The 12,826-nt window shown below is 41.2% G+C and overlaps 1 protein-coding gene across 1 annotated transcript in view; it reads right to left on the bottom strand.

Annotated features, from left to right (window-relative positions):
- LOC141111136 (bifunctional heparan sulfate N-deacetylase/N-sulfotransferase 3-like) overlaps positions 1-12,826 on the bottom strand; it is a 379,040-nt gene that overhangs the window by 85,414 nt on the left and 280,800 nt on the right. The window contains exons 8-9 of the mRNA XM_073603175.1: positions 12,011-12,107; positions 5,112-5,235 (exon numbers count right to left, since the gene is read on the bottom strand). Coding sequence (XP_073459276.1) covers positions 5,112-5,235; positions 12,011-12,107 — 221 coding nt within the window. The remainder of the gene's footprint in view (positions 1-5,111; positions 5,236-12,010; positions 12,108-12,826) is intronic.

The following is a 12,826-nucleotide window of genomic DNA, read 5'->3' as shown; positions in this document are numbered from 1 at the left end:
ATAGATCTACATTGCGGGACATTTTTATTTTTTTTATCTTTTAATAAAAGACTTGTCCCAAATTGTCTCCTGTCTTTTTTACTATTTTTGACACTTTTTTTGTGAAATGGTAGTGGTACCCGTTCACATAGTGGTGGAGGCCGGGATCTGGGGCCCCCTTATTAAAGGGGGCTTCCAGATTCCTATAAGCCACCCGCCCGCAGACCCCCACAACCACCGGGCAAGGGTTGTGGGAATAAGGCTCTTGTCCCCATCAACATGGGGACAAGGTGCTTTGGGGGTGGCTCCAAAGCATCCCCCCATGTTGAGGGCATGTGGCCTGGTACGGTTCAGGAGGGGGGGCATAAGGGTCTGGTATGGATTTTGGGGGGATTCCTACGCCATTTTCTTTTAAATTTGGCACAGGGTTCCCCTTAATATTCATACTAGACCCAAAGGGCCTGGGGGGGTACCCATTTTTATTCAAAGAGTTTTATCTATATTGCCGAGACCCGACAATTTATTACAGCCGCAGTTTTAAATTACTTTTTTTTTCCTTTAGAAATGTCATTTTGCTGTGGTACTGTTCTAAACATGGGAAAACTGCGCCACTTTGCAGGCATACTATAGACACTCCACAGGCACGATATTTAAAGGAATATTTCATTTTTATTGTTTCACTTTAAGCATGATTAAAATCACTGCTCCCGAAAAAACGGCCATTTTTAAAACTTTTTTTTGCATTGATATATGTCCCCTGGGGCAGGACTTGGGTCCCCAAACACTTTTTATGGCAATAAATTGCATATAAGCCTTTAGAATGAGCACGTTTGTTTTTTCATGTTAATGTCCCATAGACTTTAACAGTGTTCCGCGGCTTCCGAATTTGCCGCAAACACCGCATAATGTTCGCTGTTTGGCGAAGAGGCGAACACCCGATGTTCAAGTCGAACGTACGTTTGACTCGAACATCGAGGTCATCCCTATTGTTTACACCATTTGCCTGTTAGGTACTTTTTTACTTTTTTGTAAATTTTTTTTTCATAAACATTTTGCATTCAAGCAGTGCATTTAAGCTTGGATAGTTTATTTGATGTGTCTATTATTATTACAGTATGTATTCTAGTGGTCTAGGAGATGACAGCATATATCAGGTAACCGTTTTTTGTACACGTGTACTTTGTAATGTTGCTCAAAGTGGTTGTAAACCCCCCCAGAATGAAACATGAACAAAGCATATCTTTCTATAGTATGTGCTTGCCTCTCTGACATCCCTCTGCTATCTGAATGAGTCTATTCTATGAGTCTAGGCCAACACCAAGCAGTCCTAGGAAATGGCCTCACCCCCCCCCCCCACCCCCCACCCAAAACACAGCAGGTGACTAACAGTCTCAGCTGTGCATGTTTCTCTATCAGACTGTGCAGGGGAAAGGGGGGTGTCCATTCCCTCCACTCAGGTCTCAAATTACACTCAGCTCTCCTCTCTATGCTGTGCAGTGTGGGACATCAGGAATCTCGCTCGGAAAGTCTGTGTAAAATGCGTGCTTTAGGAGACTGTACAGGAGAGATGGCTGCCGATAAGCAGGTACAACTTATGTAGGAGGTTTTGTTTAACCTCTATTTATCACCTGAGGCCAGTAACATCACTGGATATATGTAGGGGTTCACAACCACTTTAACCACTTGACCACTTGACCTCTGGAAGATTTACCCCCCTCATGACCAGGCTATTTTTTGTGAAACAGCACTACATTACTTTAACTGACAATTGTGCAGTCATGCAACGGTGTACATAAATTAAATTTATGCTATGCTTTCCCCACAAATAGAGCTTTATTTTGGTGGTATTTGATGGTATTTGATCATCACTGGGCTTTTTATTTTTTGCGCTACAAACAAAAAAAAAGTGACAATTGAAAAAAAAAAAAAAACATTTTACTTTCTGCTATAAAACATATAAAACATATCCAATAAAAACATGTAAAAAATGTAATTTCTTTATACATTTAGACCAATATGTATCCCATATGTATGGGATATATACTGGAATTTTTATTTTTTTTACTAGTAATGGCAGTGATCAGCAACTCTAGCATGACTGTGATTTTACGGCACACATTATGATGCTAACTGACACTTTTGACACTGTGGAAACCAGTGAAACTAGTGATCAGTGCTTAAAATCTGCACTGTCACTGTACTAATGACACTGGCTGGGAAGGGGTTAAACAGCTAAGGTGATCAAAGGGTTAAATGTGTGCCTAACCAGTGTTTTGGCGTTTACTATGTGGTGTTTTTACTAAGCCCTTATGCACACAAGACGCTGTTAAACTCGCGTTTAGAGGCAGTTGGACACTTTTTTCAACTGCCCCTGAACCCATTCAATGTTATCCTATGTGTCCATGTACACAGTCTCGTTTTTTGGCGTTTTTAGGCAGTTGCGTTTAACCTCGTTTTTCCGGAAGCAAAAAAATGGGTTCAGACACAAAAGTTTTCCACGTTTCAGACGCCAAACGTGGCTAAACGCGGCTAAATGCGGGTACCGCATTTAGCCACGTTTGCGTTTATAAGTGTATTTAAAGGAACATTTTATGACCCGACTTTGGGGCCCCATATCTCGGGGACACTTAGGTCTAGGAACCCTAAATTTGGTATGCTAACACAGTGGAACTAACACTATAACATATCTTTGGGGTTCCTAGCACCAAGCGGCCTTGAGATATGGGGCCCCAAATCCGGGTCACAAAATGTCATTCTCTGCTGCAGAAGTACTTGACATTTTGCGACCCAATTTTGGGGCCCCATATCTCGGGGCCACCTGGTGCTAGGAACCCCAAATTTGGTGTGCTAACACAATTGGACCCCAAATTTGGATATATTGTAGTGTTAATTCCACTGTGTTAGCACACCAAATTTGGGGTTCCTAGCATCAAGTGGCCCCGATATACGGTGCCCCAAATTTGGGTTGCAAAATGTCATTCTCTGCTCTGCAGACGCTTCTAGATGCAAACGCGGTAAAACGCGGCTAAACGCGGCATGCAAACGCGGCAAAGTGGGCGTTTCTAAACGCCGGTTTCAGCTTTTGAAAACATATGTTCAGCAGAGTTTGCACCGGCGTCTCGTGTGCATGAGGCCTAAGGGAAGTGACGGATTTTCTTTTCCTGCTTTGCAGGGAAACGAAAATCCATTGCTTCCCTGCTGACAGGACAGAGTTCTGTGTTTTTTTAGAGAGCTCTGTCCTATGGGTCTTCCGGATGATCGGCGGGTGCTGACTGTCATCCATTGGCTGGCACCCACTGATTGGCATCTGCTGTGTCTAATCACAGCACAGCCAGGTCGCAGGAGGCGTGCGACCGCCCCCTACCCAGAAGTGCCAAATCACAATATGATGCACATTTCATTTTCCATGAACATTTAAAATAGGAATCTAGGCTTAAAGTGACACTAAAAAAATCCTTAGTTTGCAAAAATAATCAATCCATATCTACTACATAACGTTCTTGCCTTCTATTTTTCATGAAATTGTTTTTTACTATGTTTTATGCTTTTATGCATTCTTGTAATGTTCTTCATGAGCCCTCAAATCTCTCCTTTTCTCCGTCACTTTCATTTGTTTGAAAAGAGCAGTGCACGTTAGTTGGGGTCATGTGCACTGCTCTATGCATAGTACAAATTCAAATGTTCATAGTCCGAAGTCCATCTCAGGAGCAGGCAAGATAAGGTGGCTACATTGCTACTCACAGAGGAACCACGGAGAATGAATGTAGTCACCTTCTAACAGGAAGTTGGATTGTAGCACCAAAAAAAAGGTATGTGGAAATTTGAAGGAGCCTGAGAGCAATCAAATGTACTTTTTAAAGTTAAGAATATAGATTTGTTTTCTTTTTAAACCAGAGTCACTTTAAACAAATATTTTTGAAATGCAAGAGCCATTTACAACCTATATTCTTACTTGATGGTAACTCTTGCACTTTCCCTCTGTTCAGGTGCTTTCTGAAATAAAAACTGGTCACTTCTGCTCCCATTCTGCTCCCATGCCTTTTTTAATGACTTATTTCCCAATGTGTTCATTTTTTTTGTTGCAACTCGATCAGTGGCAGCTGTCCATTAGGGGCGCCCAAGCGCCGCCCCCTCTATCCATGGCTGCCACCCCCATGCTCTATCCATGGCCGCTATTTTGACAGAACACCGCCACCCCCTATTCATGCGTCCGGCCCCTTTCAGGACGCCGGCCGCATTAATTACAGCGTTCGGGGTGTTTTTTTGAAGCAGAGGCTCTAATAGGCTATAATATGGTGGGCTCATGGCGCAGAGCATTGCACCAGGAGCCCACCCAGGTGTTACAACAGCGAATGAATAATCGCTATTGAAACACTGATCCCCAATCCTGCCAATTAGCAGTAGGTCTGAGACCCGTTTTCCAATTGGCCGAAAAGAGAAGAGTCCCAATTGACCGCCAAGGGGGAGGGAGGAAACGGAAACCGCCATGATGCCCGTGGAGTACAGGGGAAGGGAAAGCCATTGCTGTTGCCAAGCAACGGAAGCCATCAGTAAAGCCCGGGAGAAGCGTTGCCCTCCATAGTTGGGGTAAGTGCACCAGACCCCCCCCGACCGACCGGGAGGTTAATGTTTGCCACCACCCAAATAGGGTAACTCGATGATGTTGCTTTCTTGAAGTCTCCACAATGGCTGTATGGTATTTCTCAGAGCGAGTTCCCTGATGGTAACCATAGTGGACCATGCCTGAATAATGTGTGCTGAAACAGCCACTAATAATCTCTATCTGAAGCCTGTGCACATACAAGATGGTCACAAAGGAGTAAAATGATGGTACATGGACAGATCCTTGTCAACCTATGAAAGAAAGTGCTTGAACAAACACTGTCATAGCAAGATCACTAGGTATTATTTTATTGAAAGCTCATTTAAAAATATTGAAATAACATTAAAAGCTACATAAAATTTTTGTAATTGGGTTTGCATATACTTTAAGTGAAATACATGTTTATCAAATGTATTTATCAAATCTATCTATCTATCTATCTATCTATCTATCTATCTATCTATCTATCTATCTATCTATCTATCTATCTATCTATCTTTCACAAAAAGAGAAAGAAAAATGCACTTACCAGTCCACACCCTTATGGTAGTTATTTCCATTGAAAAACTGCATCTCTTCAAATGTTTTTGGATTCGGAGAATTGCTAAAGATGGCAGGATGCATGACCAGGAAAAGGTATAAAGCCGTAGTACCTGCAACATAACCAGTTTTCTATTCAATCTATTTTTTGTTGAACTAATTATTAATTAATTCACTATAGTTATTAAAGGGCATTAATAGTTTAAAGGTCAAAAGCATGAGGGAAGTAACACAAACAAAATCCTAAAGCTGAATGTCTGGAGACATCAACCGGTTCAATAAAAACTGGCTGAAATTCAGCCAGTGTGTGTATGTCGTTTTGGCTGGCTCCTGATCAGCACTATCAGCCAATGTCCTCCACTGCCCAATGGACTTGATCACAGAGGGGATCCAAAAAAAGATAAAGCCTCCAAAGTGTAAAATCTCAACGTCTATTTAGGTAAAAAAAAGATGTTGCACTAACATCAATAGGAAGTAAAACTCACAGGTAAGTAAAAATGCAGCCCGTGGTCCGGGATTGGCGCAAACGCGGTGATGTCAGCACATCGCTCCTCCTGAGTTTTACTTTCTATTGATGTAAGTGCACCATCTTTTTTTACCTTAATAAACCTTAAGATTTTACACTATGGAGGCTTTATCTTTTCTCAGAACCCCTCTCTGATCTAGTCCATTGGGCAGTGGAGGCATAATAGCGCGATCTCCCTGGATGATCAAAGTCCCTGGGTGGGTACATAGCCACAAGTGTTTTAGACCTCCTGTAATAGGAGGTCGTAGGAGCTGGTAGGCGGCCATTTAAGAAGGGGTGGAGGTGTTTTGCTGAACTGTCACGATTTCTTGGTGAAATTATCCACGATTAAGGGATCCTTCGGATATCACATCACTATATGGACTTTCTTGCTTTTTATGCATATAGACTTTCTTAATCAATTACAGTATAGTAGAATAAAACTACAACATACAGAGGGATATTTACTAAAACTGGAACACCCAGAATCTGGTGCAGCTATAGATGGCAGCCAATCAGTTTCTAATGTCAGCTTGTTCAATTAAGCTTTTACAATAAAACTTGGAAGCTGATTGGATAGAAACTATTTAGAGCTGCGCCAGATTTTGCACTTTCCAATTGTAGGAAATCTCTCCACTATGTAATTCATCAAGACAAGGCTTAAAAAAATGTGAAGCATGGTCCCTTTGGATGGTGGTGGCAAATTATGGACAGGATATATAATCTGATGTGTTTGCCAGCAGTTTTGCTTGCTTTGTTTGTGAAAAGATTTCCACTGTTTCATTTATCAAGTCCCCTACAATTTTATGCAAAATGCATTCTCTGGGTATGTAATATATAGAATACATCCCCAAAAGCAAGAGGATATTAACAATGAGCTCTAAGCATTTATACATCTACACAGTTTTTTTTTTCTAAAAATCTTTCACTTTTGACAATTTTCTGTATGTACATTAATTTATTCAATAGAAAGTCGACATTTCACTGACAGCTGTTTCTGCTTTATAATATTTTTTTAAAACAAATCTAATTGCCAAGTGGTAGTGACAGGTGATAAAAAATAACACATTTTGAGGTGGTAAATTTAGCTGTCTGTCGTGTGTATTTTTCAACTTGCTTTTGTGTTCATATTGTTACTGTCAACACAAATAGAGAAATAAAGTACCGGTATGTAAGAAGGACGATGAAAAGCATAAATAAATCAAAGGACACTTGCCAGCAAAATAGTAATAAGTGGCCACTATAGATATTTATATATTATTATTTATTTATTATAGATTATAAATATTTATTAAAAAAAATTGTATGCAGTTGATCCAAAAGCTATTTAGGATATATTTAGGATATATTTATAACAAGTCTGATACATGGAGGCCCCACCTCGCATTTTATAGGACTTAAACAATCTGCTACTAACAGCTTTGTGCTAGATACCACAGCATACTGTACCTTCCACAGCATACCTTCGGAGGTCTGGTGAAGTCCATGCTTCAATGGGTCATGGCTGTTTTGACAGCAAAAGGGACCTACTGAAATTTAGGTGGTTGACCATAAAATTATGGCTGAGCCCCTTGTCACCCAATAGTTGGGGACCCCCAAAAAAAATGCTAATTCTAAGATTTAGGTGAGAGAGACCATTCACAGATAATTGTGTTTTTATTTAAATCAGGACATTCCTGTAATACTTGTAACCTAGTGTATTTATGGCTAAATACACACGGTTACAAGTGTAACGGAGATGTCTTGATATAAATAAAAACGCAATTATTTATGAGTATTTCCTCTCACATAGTTCTTATTAACGTTTTATTTTTATGTCAACGTGTACATTTTACTCCATTGAGGAGTGTTTGAGCCCCTGATCGTGTGAAATCATGAGCTCAAATCTCACTTCTACTATACATCGCAGTAATTCACCATAAATCTGTCAGATAACAGTATTGAGAGCTTTATACCCAGTGAAGAGCTGTGATGTGTAAAGGCAGGCAAAAGCATACATATACACACATATACACTATATTGTCAAATGTATTGTGACGCCTGCCTTTACACGCACATAAACTTTAATGGCATCCCAGTTTTATGCGCTGTACACGCGGTCGGACATTGATCGGACATTCCGACAACAAAATCCTAGGATTTTTTCCGACGGATGTTGGCTCAAACTTGTCTTGCATACACACGGTCACACAAAGTTGTCGGAAAATCCGATCGTTCTGAACGCGATGAGGTAAAACACGTACGTCAGGACTATAAACGGGGCAGTAGCCAATAGCTTTTTTCTCTTCATTTATTCTGAGCATGCGTGGCACTTTGTGTGTCGGATTTGTGAACACACGATCGGAATTTCCGACAACGGATTTTGTTGTCGGAAAATTTTATAGCAAGCTCACAAACTTTGTGTGTCGGAAATTCCTATGGAAAATGTGTGATGGAGCCTACACACGGTCGGAATTTCCGACAACAAGGTCCTATCACACATTTTCCATCGGAAAATCCTATCGTGTGTACAGGGCATTAGTCTGTAGGGTTCAATATTGAGTTGGCCCACCCTTTGCAGCTATAACAGCTTCGGCTTTAGGAGTGTGTCTATGGGATTGTTTGACACTTCTTTCTGAATCGCATTTCTGAGGTCAGACACTGATGTTGGACAAGAAGGCCTGGCTCGCAGTCCCCTCTCTAATTAATCCCAAAGGTGTTCTGTTGGGTTGAGGTCCTTATGGACCTTGCTTTGTGCATTGGTGTGCAGTCATTTTGGAGCAGGAAGGTGCATCCCCAAACTGTCCCCACAAAGTTGGGAGCATAAAATTGTCCAAAATGTCTTGGTATGCTGAAGCCTTAAGCGTTCCCTGGTACTAAGGGGCCAAGTCTGACCCCTGAAAACAACTCCATACCATAATCCCCCCTCCACCAAATGATTTGGACCAGTGCACAAAACAAGGCCTGACCTCAACCTGATAGAAAACCTTTTGGGATGAATTAGAGCGGAGACTGCGAGCCAGGCCTTCTCGTCCACAGCAGTGCCTGACCTCACAAATGCACTTCTGGAAGAGTGGTCAAACATTCCCATAGACACACTCCTAAACCTTGTGGACACCCTTCCCAAAAGAGTTGAAGCTGTTACAGCCGCAAAGGGTGGGCCAACTCAATACTGAACCCTACGGACTAAGACTGGGAAGACATTAAAGTTAATGTGCATGTAAAGGCAGGCATCCCAATACTTTTGGTAATATAGTGTGTATATATATATATATATATATATATATATATATATATATATATATATATATATATATATATATATATATATATATATATATATACACAGCATATAATATATTATATACAGTGTCTCACAAAAGTGAGTACACCCCTCATTTTTTTATAAATATTTTATTATATCTTTTCATGACAGCACAGAAGAAATGACACTTTGCGACAATGTAAAGTAGTGAGTGTACAGCTTGTATAACAGTGTGAATTTGCTGTCCCCTCAAAATAACTCAACACACAGCCATTAATGTCTAAACTGCTGGCAACAAAAGTGAGTACACCCCTAAGTGAAAATGTCCAAATTGGGCCCAAAGTGTCAATATTTTGTGTGGCCACCATTATTTTCCAGCACTACTTTAACCCTCTTGGGCGTAGAGTTCACCAGAGCTTCACAGGTTGCCACTGGAATACTCTTCTACTCCTCCATGACGACATCACAGAGCTGGTGGATGTTAGAGACCTTGCGCTCCTCCACCTTCCATTTGAGGATGCCCCACAGATGCTCAATAGGTTTTAGGTCTGGAGACATGCTTGGCCAGTCCATCACCTTTACCCTCAGCTTCTTTAGCAAGTTGGAATACTGCCCTGCGACCCAATCTCTGAAGGGACGAGTTCATGCTCTGCTTCAGTACATGTTGGCATTCATGGTTCCCACAATGAACTGTAGCTCCCCAGTGCTGGCAGCACTCATGCAGCCCCAGACCATGACACTCCCACCACCATGTTTGACTGTAGGCAAGACATACTTGTCTTTGTACTCCTCACCTGATTGCCTCCACACATGCTTGACACCAGCTGAACCAAATAAGCTTATCTTGATCTCATCAGACCACAAAACAAGGTTCCAGTAATCCATGTCCTTAGTCTGCTTGTGCGGGCTTTCTTGTACATCTTTAGAAGAGGCTTCCTTCTGGGACAACAACCATGCAGACCAATTTGATGCAGTGTGCGGCGTACGGTCTGAGCACTGACAGGCTGACCCCCCCAACCCTTCAACCTCTGCAGCAATGTTGGCAGCACTCATATGTCTATTTCCCAAAGACAACCCCTGGATATGACGCTGAGCACGTGCATTTAACTTCTTTAGTCGACCATGGCGAGGCCTGTTCTGAGTGGAACCTGTCCTGTTAAACCACTGTATGGTCTTGGCCACCATGCTGCAGCTCTGTTTCAGGGTCTTGGCAATCTTCTTATAGCCTAGGCCATCTTTATGTAGAGCAACAATTTTTTTTTAGAACCTCTGAGAGTTCTTTGCAATGAGGTGCCATGTTGAACTTTCAGTGACCAGTATGAGAGAGTTAGAGCGATAACACCAAATTGAACACACCTGTTCCCCATTCACACCTGAGATCTTGTAACACTAACGAGTCACATGACCGGGGAGGGAAAATGGCTAATTGGGCCCAAATTGGACATTTTCACTTAGGGGTGTACTCACTTTTGTTGCCAGTGGTTTAGACATTAATGGCTGCGTGCTGAGTTATTTTGAGGGGACAGCAAACTTTGCATTACTTTACATTGTAGCAAAGTGTCATGTCTTCAGTGTTGTCACACAAAAAAAAATAATAAAATATTTACAAACATGTGAGGGATGTACTCACTTTTGTGAGATACTGTATATATATATATATATATATACATATATATATATATATATATATATATATATATATTCACACTGTGGCTAGTCGCTAGCAGAGATCTTGGGGTTTACCAGATTTCTGTCTTCCAGGACCTCTAAAAGCAGCCAAGCAAGCTTGATGGGGAAATCCACCCACTGATCTATTGTATTCTCACAGCGGGAGGACATCAGCTAACATGGTTGTAGCAACATGATATGTGCATATATGGGTACTTTCACTTGCTTACTTTTGTATTTTATTAATACAAGTTTCATGTTAGACCTTATTCATGCTGGCACCCAGGGCTGTACACTGTGCAACATTGTACAGCTAGGTGTTTGCAAACAATTGTGGATAGGAAGCATGTACAAATTGCTGCTGTTTACAGGTAATTGGGATTACATGTGGTTAGGGACAGATGAGGTACACTCATCTTTCCTTAACTGCATGTAATCACTCCACAGGCAATTACATGTGCACAGCTGCAGAGTCTGTCAGCCTGTCATTGGTTTGTTTAGGGTGAGAGGCTGCAGCTGATGACAAGCACTTGGCCCTACTTGCCATAGAAAGAAGCTGATCTGGGTGGTATTATACAGCCCTAGAGGGCCATGTGAATGTGGCCTTTTATAAACATATTCTTCACTTTTGGTTTGTTTGTCCTTTAGGTTTTAAAAGACAGCTTAATAAAAAGACAGTACTAATTTTTAAAAGCAGCTGCTAACTATTAATATGGTGTTGGAGGATTGATTGATTAAAAAAATAGAGACTGTTCACTTAGCTAATAAATGTTCTCTTTGTAAAGCAAATGTTCAATGAGCTTACCAAAAAGAGTATTTACTTCAATAGTACAACCATTGCAAGAAAAAAAAAAATCATTTTTTTTTTAATTTTATTTCTCTTGCACATGATTAGGTATTAAAACTGTGTACACAGTTCCACCTTATTTACTAAGTGCAGTGAACATTCACTTTCCTTAGGCCCCTTTCACACAAGCTTACCGATCAGGTCCGATCAGTTTTTCAGGCAGACCTGATCAGACACTCCATTATCCTCTATGGAGCGGTGGATGTCAGCGGTGACATGACAACTGATGCTATCTGATCCGATACTGTCCTTGAAATCCAGATGGACGGTGACCCTATTTTCCATCTGTCTGATGGGTTGGATCGGACAGGTTCGGAAGAAAACAGTCAAGCAGTCTGTTTTCATCTGTTCTTCCCATAGAGGAGAGCAGGACTCTGACAGGTCCGTCTCAGCACAGTGAGCGGAGACACACCTGTCATCCGCCTGCTCAGCAGGGATCAGCGGATCCATCCCCCCCCCCCTGCTGAGCAAACGGAGTCTGCCAGGTGGACCGCCCTTGTGAAAGAACCCTTAGTGAATAGTATCTGTTTCTTCCACAAACCAACTCTTAGATTTTTCACACATGCCACAAGAGAAAATAAGAGATATAAAATACACTTCTAGCAGAACTAAAAGACTGCTCACCGGTTTTCTGTGGCCCCACGACAAGAAATTTGGGTAAACGGTCACAGATTTTCTCTTTTGACCATATATCACGGTGGCGCTTGTCATCACAGGGATTCTAAAATATAATAGCAAACAAGCATCAGAAGAAAACATGACATGATTTATCACTCTATTATATTATTTCCTCTGACAGGTTTTTGCAATGTGTTTCATAAGATAATAAAGTTATACTAATCCCTCTTTTTTAGGCACTTTCAGTCACTGATTTAATCACTTATGGAGTATGTAGCTTCTTTTTCTTATAATCCTTGCCTATGTTCCGGTTTAAGCTAGTGCCACGATCACTGCCTCAGGTTTCCTGTTTCAGGGTGGCTCCCTTCTCTTGCAAAATCCCATGAATCTGGCTAAGCATGCAGGGCCTAAAGTTGTATCTCCCTACATTTTATTCATCAATAGAAACACACAGCCCTGCAGCCAAGAATGGTGAGGTATTCCCTTGCTCCCCCTCTTCCTTCCTCTCACCTCTCCAGGCAAACAGATTGGCTGGAGACTGCATTGTCCACTGTTAACTTTTTACTGTTAAAAACAGAAGTTTAGAAAAACAGCAATGAGTGAGCAAGATCCAGCAGCACTGAAAGTAGTAAACTGCAAGTGCTGGGGTATCAATTTTACCAAATAGTTTACTGAGAAGTGTTTATTGTATTGTGCTCAATGTGTTAAACCAAAAATAGCTACTACTTTAAGACCTTTCACATCAGTCTGTTCATTCTAATCATACAGAAAAGAGTTGTAAAAGTGAGATAAAAAACAAGAAGTACGTGTCATTATGTCAGG

Source organism: Aquarana catesbeiana, linkage group LG01 (assembly GCF_042186555.1).
Source record: "Aquarana catesbeiana isolate 2022-GZ linkage group LG01, ASM4218655v1, whole genome shotgun sequence".
NCBI lineage: Eukaryota > Metazoa > Chordata > Amphibia > Anura > Ranidae > Aquarana > Aquarana catesbeiana.
This window is presented reverse-complemented; position numbering and strand designations above follow the sequence as displayed.